Raw genomic sequence first — 27,432 nt, forward strand, 5'->3', positions numbered from 1 at the left:
TGCCGGCAGAGGAGGAGGACCTGGCCATGGCGCATCTCCCTCCCTTCTCACCCGTCCATCTGGGGAGGCAGCCCCGCCCGGACTTGCCGGTGGCGGTGGTGGGAGCACCGCGGACGACACATCCTTGGCTTGGTCTCAGCCGCGTCCAGACTTTGGAGCAGGCGGAACAGGCCGTAAAGGCCATGCTCACTCCGCCATCTTCCTAAAGGGGCTCGTCAGCGGCTTTGACCAGAGAAAGGGCGGAGGGCCGGGAGGGCAGACTCACATCTGGAGGAGCCTGGCCAGGAGGTGCTGCTGTGCTGAGGGGGTAGTGGGGAGGGGGGAGGCGGATGAGGGTAGGAGGCAGGGTGAAGGCGGGGCCTCCAGGAGGGCTGGCCAGGGCTATGCCTGCCGCAGGCCATGCCCACCTTCTCCACCCATATCACTCCCTCCATTGGGTACCCCACCTCTGGCTTCCTGCCCTGCACCCACCCGGCATGGAGGGCCCCGCCTCTGGCCGCGCAGCGGGCAGCCTCAGGGATGGTCTCTCCGGAGGTGAGAGTGTTGGGACCCACGGGGCAGCCACAGTCTCTCTAGGTTTCCAGCAGTGTGCTATGGCCCTGAGCGCCGAGGGAGGGCGCGGGAGGGAGGGCGCGGGAAGAAATGGCCTCCAGCAGGAAGAGGCTTGCTGGGCCTCAGCCTGAGCAGAAGCCGAAGGGGGTGGGAAGTGGCCAGGGCCCGGGGACGAGACCTGCCACCAGCTCTGGGCCTGCCCTCTCACTCCCAGACCTGTCTGCTCCCCTGTGGCAGGTGCTCTGAGCTCCTCCCCGACCTCCATGCGCCCCCGGGGGTCCAGGCGCGTGGACTCCCAGCAGCGTGCGTGGCGGGCACCGTCCTATGAGGGCGTCACAGCGTGGGGGCTGGCCACCTGTGGCCGTGAATGGCGCTGACCGGGGAGGTGGCGCTGACTGGGGAGGTGGCGCTGCCCAGGGGAGGTGGCCCACGAGCAGGAAGACAGTGCTTCCAGACCAGGGCGGCCGTGCCTGTATGTGCCCGGCTCGGCCTGCCTGCTGTCCCTGCGGACCAGCAGGGTGAAGGACCTGACAGAGGGCAGGCCCGCAGCCCCAGAGCACCGAGGAAGGCAGCCAGAGGCGCGAGGAGGCGAGGCCAGGTGCTCTCCTCCGGGAGGAAGCACAGGTGAGCGGCTGGGCCTCAACCACCGTCCTCAGGGCTCAAGCAGACACCTCCCTAACCAGCCGCAGCACGGGCTGCCTCCCGTCCCAGATGCATCATCACGCGTGCGCCTCCGCCTCCTCGGAAGCCCCCACGCTCCAGGAATGACTCCAAGTGCCGCGTCGCCCCCACAGCAGCTCCTTCCTGGCAGCCTCACACTTACCTCGCAAACCACGCGTCCCGCACCCACGCACCTCATGTCACAAATAGACCCGACCTGTGAACACGCTCCCCCGCTCCCCCACGGCCCAAACGGCTCCCGCTGCTCTGGTTCCAGAGGCGGCCATGCTGTGTCTGCCGTCAGCACTCTCTCCATCCCGACGGCCACGGCTCCCGGAGCAGAGCACCGAGGCCACAGACCCGTCAGCTCCCTGCAGGGGCGCCGGCTCAGCTGGAGGCCGGGAGCCAGGGCGCCTCCAGGGTGGCTGAACACCCCGGGGGGTGGGGGCCAGGGGACTGCGGGCACAGGGCCTCTGGGGCAGCAGGAAGGCCAGGCTCATGCAAGTGGCCTCTGGTGAGCATGGGCATTGTCACCCAGTGTGGACGCTCCGCCCCAGCTAATAAACAAGCAGCGTGCAGAGGGGGAGCCCCGCAGACAGGGGGCAGTGTCCTGCCTCCCACACCGTGCTCTCCCTCGGGCCGGGCCAGGGAGAGGCCAGCCTAGGCCTCTTCAGTGAGTCCCATTGGGGAAGGTGTCCAGGCGAGGTTTGGTCTTCTCAACACCATTTCCAGGTCAAACCCGGACCCGGTGAGAACGCGCCTCCGCTCTGGGCCGCCCACGCCTCGGGGGGGTGCGATCCCACAGGAGCCCTGGGCCCAGGAAGACGCAGAGGAAACGAGAGGGAGAGAGAGCCGGTGACCGGGAGGGAGGGAGGAACAGGTGGGGAGGGGGCAGAGTGCTCACCTGGGTCAGGTGCGGGTTGGGGTTGAACCCACACTGGTTGCAGACCTTGCTGCGACACTGGGTGCAGGTGTTGAAGTTTGGCTGGCTGGGGGTCGACGTGAGGTCGGAGGTCTTGCATATGGGACACAGTGTGCTGCTGGGAAGGGGGGCGATCTGGGGGACGGAGTAAGGGGACGTGGGGGTGCTGCCTCTGTCTGGCGACACGGAGGGGGACCGCCCCGATCTCTGTGTCCTGCCGTCCACCTGCAGCGTCCTGCGGGGGCCACCAGCCTCCTGGCCGGCCGGGCCCTGGGCCCCTGTCTCCCGGGCGCCCTCGTGGCCGGGAGCAGCCCCGGGAGCCGGCTTCGGGGTTGGTGAAGCTGCTCGCTGGCTGCCCAGGGGCTCCTTGGGGTCCAGTCGCCTGGAGACGCTGAAATGACATTGAAAGGGACTTACGTTAGACACACACAGAGAAGCAGCCTGCGGGCTCGCCCACGCCCACGCCCACGCCCACCGCCACCTCCTCGTCCTGCCAGCGCAGACCCGCCGCCGCTGACTGAGGGCTCAGCGGGCCCTGCGCCCCCCGCCCGGACCAGCGTCTCCCATTCGAGCCCTCAGCACAGGCCATCCGCCGGACCCCTCACATCCCAGGCTCTCCCTCGAGAAGTGTGGGCTGGGTCTGCATTCTGAAGCATCGCTAAGGGGAGGCCTGTACGGTCTGCAGACCACACTGGGGGTACCAGGCCCCGATCCGCCCAGGAAGCGCCCAGGGCGACTCCAGACGGAACCACAGACACATCACCTGGAGTCTGTGGAGCAGGACGGCGGCCTCGGTATCTGTCCCCCGCCTGTGTCCGAGCGACAGCTCAGGTCCGGCTGCTGCCGGGCGGGTCGGTGACTTTCTACGCGGCCCAGTCAGAGGCTGGCCTGACGGCTGGAGGGGGGCGCCCCCATGCCTGCTCAGCGCCCTCCCTGACGGGGAAGGGCCCCCTCTGGCCGCCCCCGCAGGCCGGAGCCAGGCCACATCCATCAGGCTGGGCGACGCGCTACTTGCTTGCTAGTGCGAGGCTGGGAGGGGCTGGAGTTCGGGGAGAGCCCAGAGTCACAGAGGAAGTCCTCTGCCCTCCCCCACATCCCACCCCCACCCCGGAGCCAGCAATGCGATGCCGCGATGAGGCAGAAGCCAAGCGTCAGGCTGAGCCCGGTTCTCTCCATGCCTTCTCCTTTGACCCAGCTTAGGCTCGTTTCTGCCAACCTGTCCTTCCCGTTTGAAAGAAGCGAGCACAAACAGCCAAGGCAATGCCTTCTCCGGCCTCCTGGAGTCCCGTGCTCCTTCAGTCTGGATCACCTGGGTGGCGCCTGGCACCGGGAGCCAGGGCAGCCTGGCCGAGAGCCAGGGCGAGGCCGGGCCACCGCTGCCCGAGGAGCAGTCTGGCCTGCCCTTGTGCCCCAGAGCCCGGCCTGGAGGGCCTGCCTGACAGGAGTCTGTTTGCTGCCTCTCTGTGAAGGCCATCGCTTGCCAATAAGACTCAGGAGCCAACTGGTAGGCATCTCAGGACGAGCCACTTGGGAGGGGAGAGGCCCACGCCAGGCACTGCAGTCCCTCCTCTCTCCTGGGGACAGACTCCCCCAGAGAAATGCTGTGACATACCCATCCAATGCTGTCATCAACCAGGAGCCCCCCCCCCACCCCATCAGTCTCACAGGCCGCACTTCCCCCTCAGTGGGTGCTCAGCCCTCCCTCGGAGAACTGCCCGGACGGCCCCTGGGCATCCTCTCCAACCTCTGCCGCACCCAGCCCTGCCACACCATCTCTGTGGATGACAGAGGCAGCAATGCCAGGCAGCCTCACCGGGAGCACGCGTGTGCCAAGCACCTGTTTCACAGTCACTCCTTCTGACCATTCACAGGCGAGGACACAGCCACGAAGAGGCTCAGTGACTCACAAAGCCTCAGCACCGCCGGGGAGCTGGGGTCCTGCTCTGCGGGGAGCGCAGTGCGGCTGGGGGGCTGGGTGGCACTGCACGGAGACCTCGCTGGTCTCCCAGCGCACACGCCCCGGGAAGAGCCGGCTCTCTGACGCTGGCTCCCTGCCGCAGGCCAGGCCCAGCACCACGCCTGGCACCGAGTGGGCACGCCGTAAGCAGAGCGAACGGAGATGTGTGAGCTCACGGGTGGGCAGAGATGGGATTTAGTTATGGCCGCCTCACCGGGCGTTTGCCAGGCACGCTCACTCCCTGGGGCATCGGGTCACCGGCAAGCACTCCCTGCCCGGGGCAGCTGCCGGCCCAGCAACAGGTGTGGTGGTATGAGTGGTTACATCTCTTACCAGGGCAGCTGGGTCCTCACAGCGAACACCTGCTCACTGTATTGTTAACTGGCCTCTTACACGTATGTGTGTATAAATACTTATAAGTATTATTTTACTCTTTATGAACAGCTACTCAGCGCTGAATTAGATGAACTTTAAAAGTGAACCAGACAGGGCTCCTGTCCTCTGGGAGCCCAGCCCAGAGTGGAGACAGATGTGCAAACAAATCACTGTGAGACGGACTCCTGGGAGGGCCGGAGTCCGAGAAGGCTTTGAGGCAACAGCTAAACCGGGCCTTAAAGGATGGGCTGCCTCCGAGGGGAAGGGGCAGCACACAGACCCAGAGCAGGGCAGGGCATGCTGGGCCGGGGGGCCGTGCTGGGCAGCAGGGCAGGTGGAGGCAGCGCGAGTTCAGCACCTGGGACAGCTCCCGGCACCAGCAATAGCGCCTGGACCAGTGGCAGGGCCAGGACAGGGCGCTCACGTCCCACCAAGGCCGTGCCGGGTTCTGTGTGAGGAAAGGGCGCCGATGGGGACAGTGAGGGGAAGGCAACAGCCCGGGGAGCCCCTGGGTGAGGGAGGGCAGGCTCGGTGCAGGGCGTTCGGGCTGTCCAAGGAGGAGTGGGCCTCTCGCTGCGATGGGGTCGGAGGGGAGAAGCAGCTGGTGGTGGAGAATGGGGAGTGACACGGCAGACCACGGGGCTGGGTTCGGTTGTGGTGAGTTAGTGGTGGGGTGTCCAGGAGACCAGGGAATGGATCGGAGTTTGGGTCCAATTCAGGTAGGAGGGGCCATTCTAACCGGGCGAGTTAAGAGCTGGTTCACAGGATGAGCACACACAAAGGGCCGGTCCGGGAAAGGTCTGTGGGGAGCACGAACAGGGGTGGGAGCGGAGCAATGACAGAAAGAGAAGCCAGGGGAAGGGTCTCTCTCTCTCTCTCTCACACACACACACACACACAGTCCCAGGAGCGGGAGCAGCCAGGCTGTGAGGGGCTGTGTGCCTGGGGCCGAGGAGCCCGAGGCACGGAGGGAAGGGCTGCCCATGACAGAAGGGCCCGCCGTCCCAGGAGACCAGGCGGTGTCGGTGAGCCCGGGAGGGGAGAGGTGTGCCCGGGCGCCCCTCCTCGCTGAGGCCTCCACTGGGCGGAGAAGGGGGAGGAAAGGAAAGGAGGTGTCCACAGGCAGCCCGCCCGCCCAGCGAAGACCCGGTTCATGGACATGGACCCTCGGCAGGAGCCCCTGAGGCCCAGGCTCCCCGTTCCCGGAGGAGCTGGGACAGTGCGTGAGGGGAGAGGGCGCTTCCCTAGAGCAGAGGAGACACGGGCACCGGAGGGCGGGAAGGAGGGAGAGGGCAGCGGTGTGGCGCAGCGGCTGGAAGCCGAGCGGGGGAGGCTCACGTGCCGTATGCAGGCACAGGTGTTTCCTAAAATGGACAGGAAGGGAGAGGTGTGAAAGCGGCTGGATTTCGACCAGCTTTCTCCCTCCCAGCACTGAAGGCTGCTGCCTGGTGGGAAGCAGGTCTTCGGGCTGCATAGCCGGGCAGGAAGGAGGGTGCTGGGAGGTGCTGGGCGTGCCTGTCCCGCAGCCAGAGCCACCAGGACCAATAGCCCCCCCGCGCCCGCTGATCCGAAGCCTCAGGGAGGGATGGGGCCCAAAGCCGCTCCGACACCAGGTGCACCCACAAGGCCAGGGCCCGGGACCACCTGCCCTGGTCCGCGGGGGCACGCGGGAGGGCGGCTGGGGCTGGAGCGGCCGGGAGAGCAGGGGCTGGGAGGCTGCTCCCCGCAGAGGGAAGAGGCTGGCTCCTCAGAGCGGCCCAGTGGGACAGCTGGAAGGTAAACACTGCGCACCGACCAATGGCGGTCTGTTCAGCAGGACGGGAGAGCTTAGGAAGCTGCTTTCTAAGCAAGAGCAGCCGGAAGAGCCTGCGGCTTCACACAAGGTTTAATGAATGCGCGGCTGACCTTTCTGGAATAGGCGCGGCGGCTGTGGGAGGGCCTTCTCCTTTGAGACCCGCAGGGTGTCTGTGTGTCAGGAGGGGGGGCTGCGGAGTGGGGAGCAGGCGCCCTGCTGAGTCCTGAGAGGCTCTCAGGAATGAATGCGAGATTCACAGTCTGAGTTTGGAAAGAAATTCAGTTTTCACACAAGAAAACACTTCTTGACTCGCCCAGCTGTCAGGCCAGCAGCCTCTTGCTTTTTGACCATGGGTCCCATCAGTAAGCATGTTTGCGTGTGCTCAGCATGCGTGCGCGCGCACACACACACACACACACACACACACCAGTCTGTGCACGGCCAGTGCTGATGGGACACGCCTCCCACGAGGGCAGAGGGCAGAGGGAGGGCGAGCGGAAGGAGCTGTCCCTGCATCTCCGCTCCCTCCCCGGCCTCAGTGCCTATCTGCTCCCTCTCCCCTCACCTGTGCACTGGACCCGGGCCGCCCCCATCGGCTGCCGGACCCGAGTCTCTCCTGCCCCAGCCCTGCCCTCTTAGAGGCACGGTCAGTGTCAGGGAGCCCCGGGCGAGGGGCTGCCCTCCAGCTCTGACCACCGTGAACCGCGGAGAACCAGCCCGGCTCACAGCAGCAGCACAGAGCGAGCGGCGCTGACACGCGGGGCAGCACCCAGAGGTGGCTGCGGCTCTGTGCGGGCGGCCAGCCCTTCCCGCTTCTCCAGCGTCCTAAGGAGTTCACCTGTCACAGAGGCTTTTGTTCACGCACTCACTTCCAAAGAGCTCGCGGGAACCACGTCGCCTCGTTCTCAAATGTCTGACCACACCTTTGTGGCCATTAGACCTGAACCTTGTCCGGGTAGAAAGCTCCAGGCTCACACTCCCTGCGGAGGGCTCGCAGGCACAGCCCTGACTGCAGCGCTGGCTGCTGTGGAGAGCCCTGACCAGCCGGTCAGCGCCCCAGGCGCCCCGTTCCCTGATACAATGGGACCCCTTTTCTCTTTGAAGGTCAGTAACTTCACAAGGCATGTGTGAACGGTCCCCACCTCCTTTTCCTGAGTCCAGCGTGTTCTCTCAGACGGGATGTGTGTGCTCCTCTCTCAGGGGACGCTTTCTCTGTGCCTTTGGAAATGGCTCCTTCGCTTTGTTCTGCTCCCTTCTGCAGGGACACCAATTACACCTGCTCTTTCCTTTGTCTGGTCCCGGCTGCTGGCAGCCCACGGCTGTGCCCACCCGCTCGGTCCCTTGGGTGGCTCCACCTCCTTAGCAACCCCTGGCATCGCCCGGAGCCAGGACACTCCTCAAGGTCCCGCAGGCGTCGGCTCTGCGAACCAGTCCGAGGAGGGGTTTGGGGTTTGGCTCTCCAGAGTCTGATCTCCGTGCCTGGTTCCGTAGAGGCAAATGTCCCTCCTAGAACCACCCTGATTTCCCGCCCTGGCCCAGTTTCCCTGGTGCTTGGGAACCACGCTTTGTTCACTGCGTTCCAGCATGTGGATGAGACTCAGGTTGTTAAAGATAGACTTGCTTTTCTGTTTCTTCTTGCAGTTTTTGTCAGTTCAGTAAGGAGGCTGAGCAAACAGATGTTTCAATTCGTCATATTTAACCAGAAGCCATTTACAACCCAAAACAAACGCCATTTTCCTCTGGCTTTCCACCTGTGCCCGTCCTGCTTTCTGACCGTGGACCCATTTGCAAATCTGACTTAACCTCGGCCCTCAGCCCGAGGAGGAACAGACACTGACAAACACCTTCCTTCCACTTCACAGTGCAGACCCTGCTGCCCGGGCCACGCCTCAGAGGACGGTCTGGCTGTCAGTGCGCCCCCCCCCCCAACCCCGGCCTGTCCAGAGCATCCCACCGCTCCCCGTGCGGGACACGCGGGCTCTCTGCACCCCTGCCCACGGCTCCCTGGGGCTCTCAGACCTCCCAGCACCAGACCTGACTTCCCGGGGAGCCTCCCGGGCCCCCTCCCCCTGTGCCCCTACCAGCCTGGTCCCAGGCTGCCAAGCCTCTGAGTCTGTTTCTCACGTCAGCCTGAACCCCCGGAGGGCAGGGGTCCCCAATCTACCGTGAATACATGCCTGTCTGCAGTCAAAGCAGCAGACGTCCCACACAGGCTGTTTCAATCAACCGCTGGGGACTGTGATTGGCAGCCTGAGGAGCCAATGCCTCCTTTCCGCTTACTCCTCAGACGGGGCCACAGCCCATCAGGAGGCCCTGGGAGCCAGGGCAGGTGGGCCTGTCCTGGGAGCCAGGAGGGAGGCGTCAGGCGGGCGGCCAGAGTCTCCGCCCACAGCCTGCAGCTCCTGGAAGGGTCACCCCATCAAGCCCCTGGATTCCAGGGCCCCCCTCCCCCCAGGACCCCAGTGGAACCACCTTAGGGACTCTTCCCTGTCGGCACAAAGGACTGAGCCCAGGACGCTGCCCTGGTCTGAGGACAGCACAGAGCCCCGGCGGGCCAAGTGTAAGGGGCTTCCTGGTCCTGCCAGGCTGTGGCCACCGGGCCCTTCATGACACCCCAGGCCCGCCACCGCCCAGGCCTCTCCTGCCAGGCTCCGCCTTCTGAGGGGATTCGACCACAAAGAGGCGAATTTTCCCCCTCCACAGCCCTCGCGTTCCGGGACTCCCTCCTCCCTGTGTGCCCCAGGCCTGCAGGCTCCACTCGGGGGGCCCCCGCGGGGACCACTGGAGTGTGAAGTGTCAGTTGGAGGCTCGGGAAGCTCCGGAAGCCAGGAGGCTCTGGGCCCGTCGGCGGCCACTGCGGAAAGCGGAGCCAGCTTCCCGCCGGCTCCTGCCGTGGTGCTGGGCCTGCCCCGCGCCCACCCTGCTGAGCCAGGAGGGAGGGCAGTTCCAGGAAGCCAGGCATCACGTGACCATGGAGCAGCGCCCGTCCAGCTGGCCTGGGCTCAGGGCACAGCCCAGGCACAGCCATGGCTACCTCCGCCCGCCCCGGTCCCGCACAGGCAGCAGGACGAGGCAGTGCCCACCGCGGGCACCGCCCTGGGCCACGGGCACCCGTGCGGCTGCGGGCGCCTCCTTCCTCATCGGAAGCCAAACGCTAGGCTTTTGTGTATCTGGGGGAGAAAGAAACACCACAGCGATTTCTGTCAATTCCACCTAAAACCTCTGTCCAGAAATCCGGCCGCTTTAACGTTAAATTTTTAAAACTTTTTTTTTAACTAACAATAGCTTTCTTGCTTCTTATGTTTCTACACAAGAACCCTTACCTGTGACCCAAAAAACGTCCAAGAAAATTGTGCCTGGAGTCATGCTCTGAGTGAAACAATCAAAGGGGTCCCTCTCCCGCCCAGATTGTCTCCCCATGGCACCCGCCCTCTGCCCTCTGCCCTCTGCCCCCGCCCAGCTCCAGTCTCCCTGTGGCACCCGCCCTCTGCCCTCTGCCCTGCCCAGCTCCAGTCTCCCTGTGGCACCCGCCCTCTGCCCTCTACCCTCTGCCCAGTCCAGCTCCAGTCTCCCATGGGCACCCGCCCTCTGCCCTCTGCCCTGCCCAGCTTGTCTCCCCATGGCACCCGCTCTCTGCCCCCTGCCCCCACCCAGGGCTCTGTGGAGCCAGCAGGGCTGGGCCTGGGAATACCAGGTGAGCAGATGAGGAGACCTCCCTGGATCCCAGCCCTCCCCGTCGGCCTCCTGGGGGGAGCTCACCCTCATCCGGCCCTGGGTCTGGCCCAAGGCCAAAGCCTCCCACCCAAGGAGCCATCCCTGTCCGGTGCTGGACGGCCCTTGACCAGAGAGGCCCCCTCTGGCTGGCCCAGGAGCCTCCCCTATCTCTGCCCCTTCCAGGGCTCAGCATCAGGAGCAGAGGCTCAGGGGGTGCCCCCCCCCCCGTTTTGCGTTAGAACATTACACCCAGCTGCTCAGGCCCCAAACCCATCAGGACAGAGGCCCCCGGGGAAGGAGTCTGCTGTGTGAGGGGCAGTTAAGGCCGAGAAGAAGGCACGCCGAGCCGCTGTGTGAGCGCAAGTGCACATGTGTGAATGGTGTGTGCAGGTGTGCTCGCATGTGTGTATAGGATTGTGTGTGCATGTGAGTGCTCGCATGTGCTCGCATGTGAGCGTGTGCACGGAGTGCATGGGATCGCACTGCATGGCCACGTCTGGCCCCTGGGCACTGCTGAGTGCTGGCGGCTGCGCGAGGGGCAGGTGCCCCGCAGGCGCGGAGAGAACCCAGCTCTTCCCGCCTCCTGCCTTCCTTTCCGGGCCTGGCAGCCGGGAGCGCGGGAGCCGGAGCGGATGCCCAGGCCTCGGGAGCGGGAGGCAGTGAGTCGCAGCCAGCCAGCCGGCGAGGGAGAGCGGAGCAGAAGCAGATGGCCCGTGTGCAGCAGAGGAGGGGCCGTCCGAGGGCCAGCTCAGGCTCAGGCCTCTGCCCAGAGGACAAGAAAGTGGGGTCTGGACAGGCCTGCTCAGGGCACAGCCGGCTCTCGCCTGGGGAAGGTGCTGGGACCCAAGGGAGCTGCCGGGAGAGGGCATGGTCAATCACCCCGAACGCCAGAGGGGGCCGGGGTGGCAGCCGGCAGGCGCAGCAGCACCAGCAGGCCCTGCCCAGCGGGCAGCATGCAGACCGGTGGCGGGCGGGCAGCACGCTGCGAGGAGGCACTCCACTCAGCTCCTGGGACTGGCCTGGCCGCACAGGAGAGGAGCCAGGACCAGGAAGACAGCAGCAGGCCTGGAGCATGAGGGGCTCAGAGCAATGACCTGGTGAGCCGGCGCCTCTGGAGGGGGCCGGGGAGCAGAGCCAGGCGAACCTCCTGGGAGGGCAGCCTCGGCCCAGGTCCCGGGAGGAATGTTGGGGCTTGGGCTTTGGGGCAGGGGGTGCAGTGCAGACGGGGAGCCTGTGGGGGGCGGCCAGGGGGCGGTGCAGGGGAGAAGGTCTGGGAGACTGGGGCGTGAGCGGAGACCCTGCTTCTGGACGCCTTCCAGAGCCTTAGCAGCTCGTCTCCGTGACGCTGCGTGTCCCTGCTGACCGCCCAGCAGGCTGCTGAGGCCACGAGTCCCCCACACTCACAGCGACGGCGGAGCAGCCCCAGTGCGGGTCAGCGATAAACGGAGGCGGCGCTGGCGCCGAGGGCAGTCTCAGCTGAGGAGTGTGATTCTGACACAGGTCACACTGTGGACGCCCGGAGCCGTGCTGAGTGAAACAGGCCAATGCAGGAGGGCACACGTCCCGTGACTCACCCACCCCAGGCGCCGGCGCGGTCCTGTGCTCAGAGGCCCCGGCGCAGGGGAGGGGCGGGGGGGGGGGAGTGAGCTCAGCGGCACGCGGGTCCGGTTCAGGAGGAAACGTTCTGGAGATGGTGGTGGTGGTGGCACAGCAATGAGAAGGTCTTACTGGAAGGTCCACTCAGTGACAAAAGTTCACCACAGCCAACGGAACCGAAGGAAGCGCGACACAGGCTGCACGGGGACGAGCCTCAGGAGCGCTCCGCCGGGTGAGAGGGGCCGGACCACAGCCACGTCTGAGTCCGCGCACAGGAACTGGCAGAGCAGGCCATCGACGGAGACCAAAGCGGGGGCGGAGCGGGGAGCACTGCCTGTGGAGCTGGGGTTCTCTGAGTGTTTTAGAGGAGACAGCGGGCGGGCTGCACAACATGGGAACGTGATGAATGCCAGCGTTACCCTCGTTCAGGCTGTGAGCTTCACTTCACCAGGGACACAGGCAGAGGGAAGGGGAGGAAAGCCGAGCACAGTCAGAGATTCCTGGGCACGGAGCCCTCCTCTGCTCACCTCATCCACTCCCCGCCTGCGGGCGCGCCCCCTCCTGACCCGCGCTGCGCACCGTGGTCTGCATGGCCCTGCTCATGGCTCTCAGGGGGCCCTCAGGCCAGGGGTGGGAACACCGGCCCGCGGGCCCTGTGAGGCCTGTGAGATCATGGGGCCTGGGCCTGCCAGGCATTGGGAGAGCTCAGTAAGTGTGTGACCAAACATAGCGGCCTAGTTTCTCAGCTGATAACGGTGCGTGGCCGTGAGTGATGCTGCACACATCCACATGGCCCAGGCAGGAGAAAGGTCCCACCTCCTGGGACGCTGGGACTGTCACCGGTCTGTATCCAGCCTCCGTCCGAGTGCCGGGGCCGGAGGTCCTGACTGCTCACAGGCCTCCTCCTCCCCGGGAGGCGGGATGCACACTGGCCCCGAGCTCCGAAAGGTCCAGGTCCGACAACACAGAACACACACTACGTTCACCGGAGGCCTCGTGGCCACAGCCGGACCCGGAGCGACCCCTGTGCACGGCGCCTGTGTCACCTGCAGGGGTTTGCTGTGTGCCCCGAGCGGTGCCGGGCCCAGGACAGGAACGCAATGGGGTGACTCCACGGGCCCAGCCGCCCAGGGTGCAAGGCCGGCCGCGGCTGCCCCGTGGGAGGCAGTATGTGAGCGACCAAGTGGGTCAGCCAACCGCTGACGGAGCACGAGGCTCAGGAGGGACACACTCCTCAGAGCTGCCTCCCCACGGGGTGTGAGCAGACTGTGTGCCCTGACTCAGCAAGCTCTGCCCGCTCCGCACATGAGGTGTGCTGTGAGTGACGGGAGCGGGCATGTGCGGGAGGGGCCCAGCCACGGAGGGAGGCGAGGGAGCCGGTCACTTTCAGTGCCTCAGTGCCTGACCAACACTTCACGCGCCATTCTGGTTCCTGGCAGCAGCTCTGCGATGGGGGTGGAAGGGAAGGAGAGGGGAGGGAGGCAGTGCCGTGCAGAAGGCCAGCACCTGAGAGCAGGCCTCTCCTCCTGACCTGCCGCCCCCCACCCCCGTGCTGTCTCACGCTCCCACGACCCTCCTGAACCAGGGCGCGGCCACCTGCCCTCAGAGCCGAGTCAGCAGTGAGCTGCCCCGCGTGGTCCCTGTCCCAGGGACACAGCCGGGCCTTGGGGCGCCGGAGGCCACAGGACTGAGAACACCATCTCTGCAGTGGATGCTCCCTGACACCAAGGGCGACCAAGGGAAGAGCTGGCAGAGGTCAGAGGTCAAGGAGCACCCCGCTCTCTCACCCGGCACTGTGGGCTCAGGCAGGTCTCAAGGTGAGCCGCTCAGACAGGCCACGTCCCCGGGCCCCGGTGAGGCTGGTGCTGGCCAGGCAGGCCAGGCAAGGTGAGCTCTCAGAACACCAAGTCCTCCTGCTCCCCCAGCCACGGGAACAGGCGGGACCACGCAGGCAGCAGATGGAGCCTCTATTTCGGCCGAAAGCTGTGACTCATTTAAACACATCCCACCGTTTCCAGAAACCTAATAGCTCGCTCTTACTGAGAAATGAAAGTTCTTCAGAGCAAACCCGCCGGTGCCACAAAGGACGGAGACGGCTCTGGTGTCGCTCTGAGCACCTGTAACCAGCTGATGAGGCTCGGCCTTCAGGGGGAAGAGACACCACAGGGGGACTCGAGAGAGGAGACGCATGGGGAGGAGGGATCTGTCCTCGGTGCTGCCACCAGCGCCTTCTCCAGCTCTGAGCTCAGCGGCAGAGCCTCCCAGCAGCAGGTCTCCTGTGGGTGTTCACACTCCCAGGCCCCTCCCCCGGCCTCCTTTCCCGGAGCCCAGGCCTGACTGGCCCTGCATGTGGCTCCTCACCTCCAGCTTCCTCCCTCCTGTGGGCCAGTCATCATCTCAGCTCCGTGCCCAACAGCCTGTGCCACCAGCTCCAGGACGGGCTCTGAGCGTGCCTGAAGCCTCCAGCAGCCGGGACCCAGGCTCCCTCCCTACGCGTTTCGCACGCAGTGGCCAGGAGCACTTCCCAACAACCCTCAGCGATCTCCAACACTCCTCTGCTGCCTTCAGACTCAAGTCCAAACCCTGCCGCCATTCCAAGCCCTCTGGCCTCTGGCCTCACCACCCACTCAACACAGTGAGTGTCCGAGGTCTCTCCGTCCAGCCCTCTCTCCCAGCTACTCTCTCACCACTCTGAGTCAACACAGCACTGCAAGGTCTAGCTAGCTGAACTAAAGCAAGTAAAAGAAATAAAGGACATACAGACTGGAAAGGAAGAAATTAAACTGTATGTTTACCAATGATATGATTGTCTACATAGAAAATCCCAATGAATCTTTAAAAAAATCATAGAACTATTAAATAAGGTAAGCAAGGTTGGAGAATACAAAATAAACACACAAAAAATCAATCATATTTCTATATACTCATAAATGAACATGAAAAAGTCAAAAGTAAAAACATAATACCACTTCAATCACTCCAAAAGCTACTGAGGTATACACTGATAAAGCATTTGTAGGATCTGCATGCTGAAAATTATAGGACGCTGATTCAAGAAATCAAATCAGACCTAAATAAATGGAAAGGCATACTATGTTCATGAACTGGAATACTCAATATTGAAAAGATGTCAATTTTCTCTAAACTGATCTGTAGGTTTAATGCAATTCCTATCAACATTCCAGTAAGGTTTTTATGGACATAGACAAATGTATTCTAAAGTGTAGGTGGAAAAGCATGATCCCTGGAACACTAAAGTAATCTTGTCAAAGAAGAGTGAAGTGGGAGGAATTATCCTGCCCCATATTAAGGCTACAGTAAGCAAGACAGTGTGGTATTGGTAGGAAGATAAACACATAAATCAATGAAATGGAATAGAGGATTCAGAAATAGATCCACACAAATATGCTCAATTGATTTTTTTACAAAGGTGCAAAATAGCTCAATGGAGGAAGGATCCCTTTTCAACAAATGGTGATGAGGCCACTGGATATCCATAGACAGAAAAAACAACCTTGGCCTACGCCTCAGATCTAATACAAACATTAACTCTTAGTGGGTAATAGGCTTAAATGTTAGGAGAATCTTAAGGGTCTAGTCTAGGCAGAGTTTTTGGACTTGATACTGTACGCATGATCCATCATAGAGAATACCGATAAACTAGACTTCACCAAATTGAAAAATTTTTGCTTTGTTAAAATCCATAGAAAGAGAATGAAAAGAAAACTATTCAAATAAGGACAAGTGAACCCAGGGAAATAGGAGGAAGACTGGTGGCTTGGATGAATGTCACTGCTGGGGTTGCATTATTATATTACAGTTTTGCAAATGCTACCGCTGGGAGAAATTTGGGAAAAATTTAAAAGGAAAGTCCTTGTATTATTTCTTACAACTGCATATGAACCTGCAATGATCTCAATTTTTAAAAAAATCAAGCTCATCTCAAGTTACTTTATACCATTGGTTTGCCATTTTTAAAGTTGGTGAATAAGAAATGTGTTGATATTTCGTCACTTTGTAGTATCATCCTGTCTTTGGTTTTGAACCTTATCATAGCCAACAATCTTTTTAATAACAAATATAAAGTAAGCTTACAAATCTCTGGAAAAATGGATGAACTTTAAATGAAGGCAAAATAAAAACGTTCTGAGATAAACAAAAGCAGAAAAGATTGTTGATACAAATTGCAATGATAAGAAATCATGAAGGCAATGGCGTCTCCATAGAGCCGGGAGGGAGGGAGGAAATAATGGAGGAAGTTCGTCAGGCAGCAGCAAGTGACACCGCCAGAAATTGGAATCTACACGAAACCAGTGAGTGACGGTGAAGGCAGTGATGAAGGTAAGCATGACAGAAAGTGTGGTTGCTTATTCGTCTCCTTTATGCTCTTAAAACGATCCAAGGGCAGCTGACGAACACTCCGGTGCTCGGTGTGTGCAGTGAGCTGACTGTATAGAAATGCCGTGTCTGACAAAAAGCACAAAGCAGATACCATGTTTCCCCGAAAATAAGACATCCTCCGAAAATAAGACCTACTTACAGGTTTCCTTCTGAGTGAAATATAAGGCATCCCCCGAAAATAAGGCCCCCCCTAGGCTAAACATGAGAGATTTGGTCCACTGATTCTGAAAGAAATTGAGTCACAAGAAATTCACCAGGAAATTCAGGAATTGGATTGTTATGATGATGTTCCAGAAGATGATGACATGATTGTCATTGAATAAATGAGTAAATTCTTGATACTGTAGGATTCACAGTTTGTCTGGTTTGTGTTGACAACTACCATACTACTGTACCGTATACAGGTAATAAATTTCCTTTATTTTCATCTAACAATAAATGTGTATCGTATTCTTCTTCATGGAAAAATAAGACATCCCCTGAAAATAAGACCTAGCGCATCTTTGGGAGCAAAAATTAATATAAGACACTGTCTTATTTTCGGGGGAACAGGGTAGATGAGATGGGAACAAAGCTGTATTTTTTAAAATATATTTTTACCTGGGCATGTGCCCTGACTGGGAATCGAACTGGGAGCTCAATTCATAGGTCGATACTCAACCACTGAGCAACACCAGCTGGACAATAAAAATATTTTTAGAAAAAGATGGATGAGCCCAGCCGGCAGGGCCCAATTCTGTGTCTGCTTCAGCTGCTACATGTTAAGATGAGGAGGGTGGACCACGGAGTCAGAGCTTCCCCAGGAGGGACCACGCCCTTAAGCAAATTTAACTGTGGTAGGACAGGGATGCTAACCCCGTCACCTTCGTGTCCTCGGTCCCGAGCAGGAGCCAGCGGCACTGAGTGCAGCCCTTGCTGAGGGCTCTCACTTCCAGCCCCTGCGTCTGATAACACAAATGTCTGTCAAAGTGCACATCCCTGCCTGGCTCTCGTGGAGCGCGGTGTTGCCTCAATCTCTCTTTCTTCCTTATCTTTTTCTCAGGGCACTTGTAGGAACCAGGCGGCGTTGATATTAACGTAACTACAGGTGAAGCGTCAACCTATGAACCAGGAGGTTATGGTTTTATTCCCGGTCAGGGCACATGCCTGGGGTGCAGGTTTGATCCCCAGGATACACCCATCAATGGTTCTCTCTCACCATTGCTGTTTCTGTCTCTCCTTCCTTCCTCTCTGAAATGCTATATAATAAAACCTAATATGCAAATCAACTAAATGGCAGAATTACTGGTCAATATCTAATTAGATAGGGCCTCTAGGCCTCCCGAATAAAGAGGAATATGCTAATTGACTCCATCACAAAGACGGCTGCACCCACAGCTGAGCCAAGTTCCCATAGGAGCCTTAACGAGCAATCACAGGGACCTGAGGCTACCCCGCCCCCTCCCCCGCCCCCTGGGGCTTACAGGGGACCTCAGCCTGCAACCCCCTCCTGGCAGGGCTTGGCAGGGGACCTCAGGCCACACTCCCCACCCAGCGGGGGTTGACCAGGGACCTGAGGCTGTGCTCCCCTCCTGGTGCTGGGCTGGGGGACCTGAGGCTGCGCCCCGCCCCCACCTGGCAGGGCTTGACGGGGGACCTCAGGCCATACCCCCACCCAGCGGGGCTGACTGGAGATCTCAGGCTGAGTCCCCCACCTGGTGGAGCTTGATTGAGGACCTCAAGGCACGCCCCCGCCCTGGTCTGGGCTGGGGGACCTCAGGCTATGCCCCTGTCCTGCCCCTGGGCCAGGGGACCTGAGGCTATGCCCCCTGCCCAGCAGGGCTTGACAAGGGTGGGACTGGCTGGGTCTGGATCTAGCCCAATGGGGGGAGCCAGCCTCTGGGTCTCATGCCATTTTGAGGTGCATGTGGGTGGGCGGGCACTTGACTCTGGGTGCCATGGTGATCCCCAGACTCTGACAGGAGGAAGGTTTTCATATACATTTTACCAATTTTCTTTCATCTCTGACACTTCTATTATACAGAGAAAAGGCAAATAGCAATATTAAATATTTCCTCTAATTAATCCCCTCTTAACATGCACGAATTTCGCACCGGGTCACTAGTCCATTATAAAGAAGAATGTACACTAGGCCCTCGGTATCTGCAGGTTCCCCATCCACAGATTCAATCAACTTTAGGTTGAAAATATTTCTAAAAATGTCACATTGTTGCAAAGAAGTGATCGCTGCTGACGTGTACTAGGTAGCTAGGCCTATGGTGCTCTCGTCTGCACTAAACACAGATCCTTTTCTTGCCGTTATCCCCAGCATTTTCATTGTAGGAGGCATTAAACGTGACGGAGAGGATGTAAGTGTCCGGGTGGAGGCACCTGCGTTGTTTACAAACACTAAGCCGTTTGCCATAGGGCCTGGAGCACCTGGTTTGCACACGAGGGATAGCTGCCTGCGGAGGGCGCTGCTCTCCGCTCTTCACCTCCCAGGCTCGGCCTGTGCCATGCGGCTCTGCACTCCCCCACCAGAGGTAGAGCGTGTTTTCAGCTGGGCAAACTGTTTTCCAAAACCGAGCTCAGCGAGATTGCCAGTCTGCCGCCTTACAGCCTGACGCTCCCCACGAGAGGGGTCCACCTCCTCTCACCCCGGGGCCCGGGCAGGCGTGGCAGCAGCTTGGCCGCCAGATCGAGGCAGAGGAAGAGCGCGTGCTTTGGAGAGGAGTCCCAACGGCGTGCAGCCTCCGCCGGCTCCCGCGCTCCCGCAGGACGGGGCAGCCCACGGGAGAACCACGTCAGCTGTGAGGCACGCCCGTGTCACGTGACTCCGCCCCGGCCTTGGAGCCTTCCAGCTCCAGACTCTAGGAGCCATCCACTGCGCCTGCCGGCACAACCGACCTACAGAATCGGCGAGCCAAACAGCGGTTGTTTGATACCACAAGTTTTGGGGTAATTGGTTACACAGCCATACTAAGTGCAACACCACCCTTAACTTCTACTAAAGGAGTCTTAGTAGATGTGTGATTCCAAGCAAAGGTTTGAAGTGTGTGCGTGTGTGTGCTCGTGCGCGTATGTGTGCGTGCGTGTGTGTGTCTGCATGGGGAGAATGCCCGCGTGTGCATCTGTCATTACCGGGGAACGTGCCCTGGCTAGCCCGCTGTCCGAGGAGGAGAGACAAGAGGAGCAGAACCGGGCTCAGCGCAGCCTGGAGCCCAGCCCCGCCCAGGCCTCTGAGCAGCAATCAGCCGCCACAGCATAATATGCTGGCTTTTGATTGAAAATACTCTGGCTGGAATTAGTTGGAGGAATACAGGTGAAACAAGTTGGCAAAGCATTATGGGAGTCCACCGTAGCATCTTCCCTGCTGTGCGTGTTTGCGCCTTCCCCTGCTGCGGGGACACTGACGTACCCCAGAAAGAGGCCAGATGGCATGGCACCCCAAGAAGGACGGGCCTGCGCAGGGTTCCCTCCACAGTGCGCAGGGGCTGCCCCTGCCTTGGCCCTGCCCCTGGCCTCCACGGGCCCCTGGCCTCCGCGGGCACCACCCAAACCCAGCTGCTACGGTCTTGCCCTCCAGAGCCCACACTGACCCCGAGTCCGGTGCGGGGTGGAGAGTGGGCGCACAGGGCCACGGGAGGGGGGACGGCCTCCCAGCAGGATTCCCCCAAAAAGCACACTGCCTCCACCCCACCCCTCAGCGGACGGAGCCACGACCCAGAGGTGTCGCTGGTGGGAAGGGGTCTCCAATACAACCAGAGGAGGCCGGCAGGGACCCAGCAGGCCCCCAGACCCACAGCCGGGCTGCAGGAGCCTCGGCCGGAGAGGCTCACAGGAGGAGGGCAGAGTCGGGTGTGCTGCCAGAGTGCCAGGAGGTGGCACAGTGGCCTTCGGACGGCGTCACCCAGGCCAGGTGGCACGCTGAGCCCGGGTGCATGGGAGAAGGCTCCCTGCTCAGGTCTGACAGCGGGCACCGCCCTGTGGGGAGCAGCCGGCGAAGGCACATCTAGAGAAGACGGGATACCAAGCAGAGGGCACGGGGAGCGTCCGGCAACCCCAGGCAGAGTCAGCCGCGCGTGCCGGGGCAGAGCCAGGACGGAGAAGGAAACCCCTTTCCCACAGATAGGAGGAGCTTGCCAACCCCGAGCCACCTCCCGGGAGAGCCAAACCCTGGCCGCTGGGCCTTCCCGCCACGGCCGCAGCCTCGGAGCTGGGAGCAGGCCTGGGTCCATCGGGGCGGGGACGAGCTCACGGGAAAGTGGGCAGACAGGCAGAGCGCCGCGGAGGCCAGGCCAGGCCCTGAGGAGGGGCCTCGGTGCGGGGCCTGGCGCTGAGCCCCATGAGCCCCAGTGCGCGCTGCTGTGCCCCCCGAGGCGGGCTGAGCGGTGGGAGCATCCTGCTCCTCTTCCTCCTCCAGCAGAGCAGGAGGGCAGGGGAGACCAAGCCCTGCATCTGCTTCAGGCAGAAAGGACTGAGGGCCCCCCATCACTGCAGCCAGGGAGGGCCGTCAGCGCTGACTCCAGCCTGAGCTTCTCCCGTGCACCTGCCTCCCTCTCCCTCGCTCAGCTGTCCTCCTGCCTTCCCGTCCTCAGCCCTCTCCCTCCTCTGGCTACACTGGCAGGAGGCAGCAGTGGCTGGAGGCGGGCAGCGGCACGGCTGTGCGCAGTGATGGCATTGGGGGTGCGGGTCAGCTGGCTGGCGGAGTGTGAGGTCTCTCCTGTGCGGCCTCGGGGCCCCAGCAGAGTCAGCTGTAAAGCACCGGCAGGCAGATGCTGGCTGTCTGAGGACGTGAGACACTCAGCCCGTCATCGCCCTCGTGTGCCTCACCTCTGCGGACGGCGAGGAGGCGGGGCAGACTCTGCTTTAAGGAACTTGGGGGTAAAGACCTGAGCGGTGTTTCTGTCTCCCTCTCTCCCCCTTTCTTTCTCTCTAAAATCCTATATAATAAATATGCAAATCTAACAAATGGTGGGATGATTGGTCGCTATGATGTGCACTGACCTCCAGGGGGCAGAGATTCAATGCAGGAGCTGCCCCTTGGTGGTCAGTGCACTCCCACAGGGGAGCTCGGCTGGGCCAGAAGCCGGATTCAGAGCTGGCAAGTGCAGCGGCGGTGTCGGTGGTGGGGCCCTCTCCCTCCTCCGTGGAAGGACTAAGGACCCCTCGGGGGATGTCTCCCCGGGTAGTGGGCCTAAGCTGGCAGTCGGACATCCCCCAAGGGGTCCCAGACTGCAGACTGCAAGAGGGCGCAGGCAGGGCTGAGGAACCCGCTCTCCTCCCCCCTCAGTACACAAATGTTGTGCACCGGGCCTCTAGTTAGTTAGTTAATTAATTAATTAATTAATTAAACACACACAAAAAAAACGCCTAGCAGAATGCCTGCAAGGAAGTGGGCACCCAGCAACGGCCGTTACAGCTGCTCCAGAGCTTTGCCAACTGCTCCCAGTCTGCCCCGACTTCCTGTGCGTGGGCCATGGCTCCAGGAACAGTTCTCCCAGAGCCACACGCCGGTCTGTCCCCCCACCTCCATCAGGACAGGGGCCGGGCCCAGGCGGTGCAGGACCGCGCGGGGAGAGGGTTACCGAAGGCCCAGTCCTGTCCCGGCAGCCTGCTCCCTCCACAGACGGGAGGGCGCGAAGCAGAGCGGCAGGCGCGACGGGGACTCAAAGCGCTGCCTTCGGAAGCTCAGAGCCCAACAATGCAGAGGAAGGAGGTCTTTAAAAATAGAACCGAAAAGCTGCCCTGGGTGGGTTTTCTGTTTGCTCCCATCTCCATGGAGTCTGGCTCTATTTCCACAGCTCCAGCTCCTTCATGTCTGAAGCCCTCAACAAAGTCTTTGTGAAAAAGCTAGAATTTCTTGGCCACAACAATGAAATCGGCATCTGAATGGCTTCTATATATAACCCCGTGCTCCAGGGGAATGTGGGACAGAGGGACAGCTTCAATGACGCCTCCGGGTGCAGCCCACACCATCCAGAGCACGGAGACCGCAGGACAGAGGCTGAGTTCTCCAACCATAAACTGCCAGGGGGAAAGGAGAGGAAACCCATAAAGGAACTCAAGAGCTGTTTCAAACATAGACACAATCCGAGCAAACCCACTGTAAAAGTAAATCCATGAGATAATCAGAAAAACCGGACCCTGCCCGAATATTTGCTGAGATGAAGGGACCATCACCCTGGGAGGCTGTGGCCTGTGCTGTGGTCATGTCCGCACGAAGCCCTCATTCCTCAGCCGTGCACCCTGAAAAGCTGATGCGGAAATCTCGGGGTGTCTGGAAGTTGCTTCCATAAGGGTGGGAAGTGAAGGTGAGAAACTTGATCAGCCATGAGCTGATGACAGCTGAGACTGGGCAAGGGGAACAGGGAGCTCACAGGCTTTTTATGTACATTCAATAATTTCCATAATTAAAAGTTATTTTTTGCTGAAACCGGTTTGGCTCAGTGGTAGAGCGTCAGTCTGCGGACTGAAGGGTCCCGGGTTCGATTCCAGTCAAGGGCATGTGCATTGGATGCGGGCACATCCCCGGTAGGGGATGTGCAAGAGGCAGCTGGTCGATGTTTCTCTCTCATCGATGTTTCTAGCTCTCTATCTTTCTCCCTTCCTCCTCTCTGTAAAATAGCAATAAAATTTATATTTTTTAAAAAGTTATTTTTAAAGATGGCCTTTATCCCCCTAATGGCTGCATGACTTTCTTTGGCTGGCAGCATCTTACCTGGCTAATGCTGGGAGCGGCCTCTCTCCCTGGCAGAATGTGCGCCCCTTTGGGGGGAGTCTGGTGTCATCACCATTCAGATGTCCATCACTTTAGTACAAACCAGCACACGCCCTCCGTGAGGATCCAGGAGCGAGCGTGATCTCCAAATGGTGACCATTCTCTCAGCTTGGCAACTGTGTCCTTCCAGCTCACCCTGGCAAGTCAGGCCCGGCTTCTTCTAGAGCTGGCTGTGAGCTGCTGCAGTGTAAGGAGCCTAGCTAATCCTAGCCCAGAGACGCCGTGTGACAAACCAGTTAAATGGTTTTAAGGAGATGTAATAGGAAGGACCCACTTGCGAACGGAGCTCTGGTGGTCCTCAGGGCAGCCTGGCCCTCCCGGCGAGTGGCCGGGCTCTCCGGCCGCTGCCTTTGGCTCAGGATGTGCCATGGCTCATGGGCTGGGAGGAGCGCGAGGCGGCCGTGGCGTTGCTCGCGGATCGCGAGGGGTGCGGAGGGGAAGGCTCCCCACCTGGTTGGCCCCGATCTCCTCCACACCCCACCCTCGGCCCCTTCTCCGCTCACTGCCCCTGTCTGCGTGGACCACACTCCTCAGCCCTGTCTCCCTTCCCCTGCCTCTCAGGGCCCATTTCCGGCGGCCTGGGCCCGCCCTTCTTGGAAGCCTGGCTCTGCGTCGGCCTCCCTCCCCTGACAGCCTCTGTCAGCACTGCCGTCTGCCTTCTAGACAGGACCCGCTGCAGCACACGGCCTCCAGGACCGGGCTCTTCGAAGGCCGCCTGGCCAATCAGACTGTGAGGTGCGAGAGGACGGAGCAGCGCACCCCCCAGACCCTCGGCCAGCCCAGCACAGCCTTGCTCCTGACCCTGGTGAGTGCAAGGTGCAATGTGCAATGTCAAACGCTGGGCCCGTCCCCAGGCTGAGGGAGAGCAGACAGGCTGCCACTCGTCAACATGGCTCTTTGGTGCAGCTTTTTTGAAGGTGCTTTCTCGGTTCGACCGTCTTGGACGGGCTGTCATGGGGGCAGGGGGTACGGGAGAAGACCATCAACCTGAGCACTGCCCTGCACGTCAGGCATCTGACATCGGTCAAACGTCCATAAAAAGTAAGTCAATGGCCGGGCGGGCGTGGCTCAGTGTGGTTGAGTGACAACCTAGGAACCAGGAGGTCACCGCTTGATTCCAGGCAGGGCACATGTCCGGGTTGCGGGCTCGATCCCCAGTGCGGGGCATGTAGGAGGCACCGATGGAGGGTTCTCCCACACTGATGTTCTCTCTCCCTCCCCTCCTCTCTGACATCGATGTGTATCCACACGTCAGTGGGTGAGTGGATGCGGGTGCCTTCCTCGGGGAGGGGCAGCACAGCAGCGCAGGCTTGGAGCGGGGAGCTGATCACTCAGCCTCCTGGGCGGGCACCCCTCGGGAAGGCAGAGCCTACATAACTGTGCACGTGACCCCGATTCCAGAGAGAGCCTCGCCTTGGGGGACTTTCTGACGCCCAAAGTGCCGTCTCATCACCAGGCGGCACTGTGGGTGCTGAGGCAGCACCATGGCTGTGCGGTGCCACTCTGCACGGGCCCCAGGCCCCGGCAGCTCAGGTGAGGAGGAGAGACTGATTCAGCCTGGGTGGCCGACAGGAGTGAGCAGGCATCCACCCTCCCAGACCTGGTTCCCTGCCCCTGGAGGTTGGTAACGTGATCTCCCCTCCCCTGGCCCCCTCCTCTCTCTCCGAGGCTCCCGCTGCCCCCAGATTCACAGCTCGCCTGAGACGGTGCACTGCTCCTTCCCGAGGCCACAGGGCTCGTCCACCATCCAGGGGCCAATCTGATCAGCGTCTTCTCAGAACAGAACAGGCTAAATTTGGCATCAGGTACCTGAGACGCTGGTGGCGAGAGGAAGTGGCAGCTATTCTGGTGCTGAGGAGAGACGTGCCATGAAGGTGCTGGACAGGCTCAGAGCGCCTGGGAGAGCGAACCCCTGTCTCCTAAGGTCCCAGTGCTGCACTGTGGGGACAAAGAGCCGGCTCCCCCGGGGTCTGACGCCATAGGGACCTTCACTCTACAGGCCCACCGCCAGGAGCAGGATTACCTGACTGCTGCGCCCAGCAGGAGCCCATGGTCCCCGAACCCCAGGAGGCTGAGGGTCTGCAGAACACACAGGCCGGGCAGAACTGAAACACGGAACCGGACCACGAGCAGCAGACACCAGCCCCCTCCTGTCCCTCTCAGCGGCCCAGGCCTTCCCAAATGCCCTGTGCTGGCCTGCAGCAGCAGGTAGACTGGAGGGGAGCAGCCTGCTGGGCTCCCAGAAGGGAACCGCCGGATTCCCCGCAGAGAGAGAGAGCTGTCAAAGCCCGCGGAGCCTCGAGCACCCAAACCTCACACAGAGGGCAGCACGCAGCAGAGCGCGCGGTGCATGCGGGGCTGCGAGCCGGTGCCCTGGGCTGCATGGCGGGGGGAGCAAACCCGCTCCAAGAGGGACGGGGCTGGCCTGTCTGCGCCAGGCGTCCGGCCACCTAGAGGCTTTCACTGCCGTGTGTTGTCTGAGAAATGGCTTCGGGAGAAATCATTGCACAACAGGCACAGCTGGGCAGCTGGAGAATCAAAAATTGCATTCCCTCCCGGGTTGCGTGCTGCCACACAGAAACGCCAAAGCAGCATCAGCAGCAGACTCCCCTGGAGCCAGAGCGCACGCACACGCACGCACACACACAAGCACACACAAGCACATGTACACGTATGCACACGCCTGCACACGCGCACACATTTGCTACTCCCCGGGGCTATTTGGCGTAAAGGTAACGCCTTCCGTTTCATCCCGTCGTCTCTGGTGGCTTTCCGGAGTTTTCCATCCATTGATTTGACTAGAGGCTGGCATTCCCGTGCCCTGCCTCACTGCCCTCCGTGGTGTGTGTGGGACCTGGCTGGCACACATTGTGAACAAGCGGCTTTCTCGGCTGGCGTCTGGTCAGGTGGTTCTGCTCAAGGCATCTACTGGGTCCGGGCTGCCCTGGTCTGAGGAGGTGAGCTAAGCCGTCGGCACAGAAACCTAGCTGGTGCGGGTGACTCAGTGGCACTCTTGCTGGTGACAGCACCGGACCCTGTCAGCCTGCAGAGCCCTAATGTCCGGGCCCTTCCCCTTCCTCCAGTGACACCACAGCCCCTCCGCGCCCAAGGGAAGCGCATGACCAAGTTCACGGTCCAACTGTCTCCACAGCCCTCGCCCCTCCAGACACATCCTCCCCAGAGCCGCTCCCATGGCTCCGGCCTCCCCCGCACCATGGACCCTGCAGACCGCAGGCGGGGGGCCGCTGCATCCCGAAGGCTCCGTGCGGAGGACCGGCTGGTGTTACATAAGCCCCTCCGGGCCCGGCGTTGGGGGGAAGCAAACGGGGGTTCATGACGGAGTCACGGTCCGCGGGCCCCGCCGACCCCGCGCTCCCCACCCGGCCCCGCGGGCGGCGGGCGCTCCCCGACCCCCGCTCCCGCCCCCGGAGCGGCCGGCGTGGCCGGAAGTCCCACCTCGCGGGCTGACTGGATCGCGGTCACCGGCCCGGCCCCTCCCAGACCCCGGCGCCGCGGCACGCGCTTACCTGCCGGGGCCGGGGCCGGGGCCGGGGCCGGGGCCCGGGGGGCCCGCCGCCCGCGCAGCGCCCGCCGCGGGGAGCTGTCCGCCGCCGGCCGGTGCTGAAGGCGGCTTCGCGGCGCCGGGGCCCGGGCCGGGGCCGGGGCCGCCGGGAGGCACGGGCCCGTCGCCGGCGCCGCCCTCCAGGCTGGCCTCGTTGCCCATGGCGAGCGGCGGCGGGCGGGTCGGGGTCGCTCTGAGCCCGGGGCCGGCGGCTCCCGGGCGCTGCTCACGCTCTGGGCGCCGCCGCCGCCATCTCCCTGCTCCGCTCGCGCGGCCGCCGCCCCGCGCATGCGCGCGCGCCCCCGCCCCGCGCACGCGCCCCGCCCCCCCGCGCGCTCACGGCGCCTCCGAGGACGCGCGCCGGGCGCCCGCGGCGGGGTCGCCGGGAAGCGGGTTTCGGAGTCGGCGCATGCGCCCTCCGAGGCCGCCGCGGCCGGCGAGCGCTCCCGAAGCCCCGCCGGAGGAGGCGGGACCATCCCTCCCCGCGAACCGGGAGGCGGGGCACAGACCCCGAGGCAGGAACGCGGGGTCTGGGGGCTCTTCTTGGGGTGCCCTCGTGCCTCAGCTGGCAGCTTCGTGTGGCCTCGAAGGATGCTCAGGGGAGGCAAGGTCATGGAAGGACGGGGTAGAGGAGGCCGCGTGAGGGCCTGATGGTGAGGGTGTCACAGGCCCCTGGGAGGGAAGACTGTCCAGATGGTGCTAGGAGCCACCTGCGGTCCACGCTGAGGCCGTGTCCGGCGCCAGGAGCCTCGGGAAGGGACCTGGCAAAGGTGGAGGGTGTGCCTGGCTGGCCTGTGGCCAGGGGGAAGGCGCCTGTGCAGGCTCTGGGCCGGTGACCTTGACCTTGGCGATGGGGAAGAGGAGCCTGCAGCCCGGGCCCCAGGGGCTGTCTGGCCAGGAGGCTGCCTCAGCACCAGCTTTGGAGCTCCAGTGATTTCCCGTCACCTCACGTGTGCAGACATCAGTGCTGGCACCCTGGCCGACGGGCCTCAGGGCTGCTCACACGGCCTGCGGTGCGTTCCGGAGGGAGGACAGTTCCTGGAAGATTCGGACGAGACTCCACGCTCTCCCTGGCGTCACGCATCACGGCTGCGTAGAACCTGAGTAAACCTGGACCCAGTTACAGACCCGGGCGATG

At 61.7% G+C, this 27,432-nt stretch overlaps 1 protein-coding gene across 1 annotated transcript in view; it reads right to left on the reverse strand.

Moving 5' to 3' along the window:
• BSN (bassoon presynaptic cytomatrix protein) overlaps positions 1 to 26,471 on the reverse strand; it is a 52,591-nt gene extending 26,120 nt beyond the window's left edge. Inside the window, exons 1-2 of the mRNA XM_084902657.1 lie at positions 26,260 to 26,471; positions 2,117 to 2,525 (exon numbers count right to left, since the gene is read on the reverse strand). Coding sequence (XP_084758783.1) covers positions 2,117 to 2,525; positions 26,260 to 26,456 — 606 coding nt within the window. The 5' untranslated portion in view covers positions 26,457 to 26,471. The remainder of the gene's footprint in view (positions 1 to 2,116; positions 2,526 to 26,259) is intronic.
• Between the last annotated feature and the right edge of the window lie 961 nt (positions 26,472 to 27,432).

Source organism: Pipistrellus hanaki, assembly GCF_964339955.1.
Source record: "Pipistrellus hanaki genome assembly, chromosome: 13".
Classification (NCBI taxonomy): Eukaryota; Metazoa; Chordata; class Mammalia; order Chiroptera; family Vespertilionidae; genus Pipistrellus; species Pipistrellus hanaki.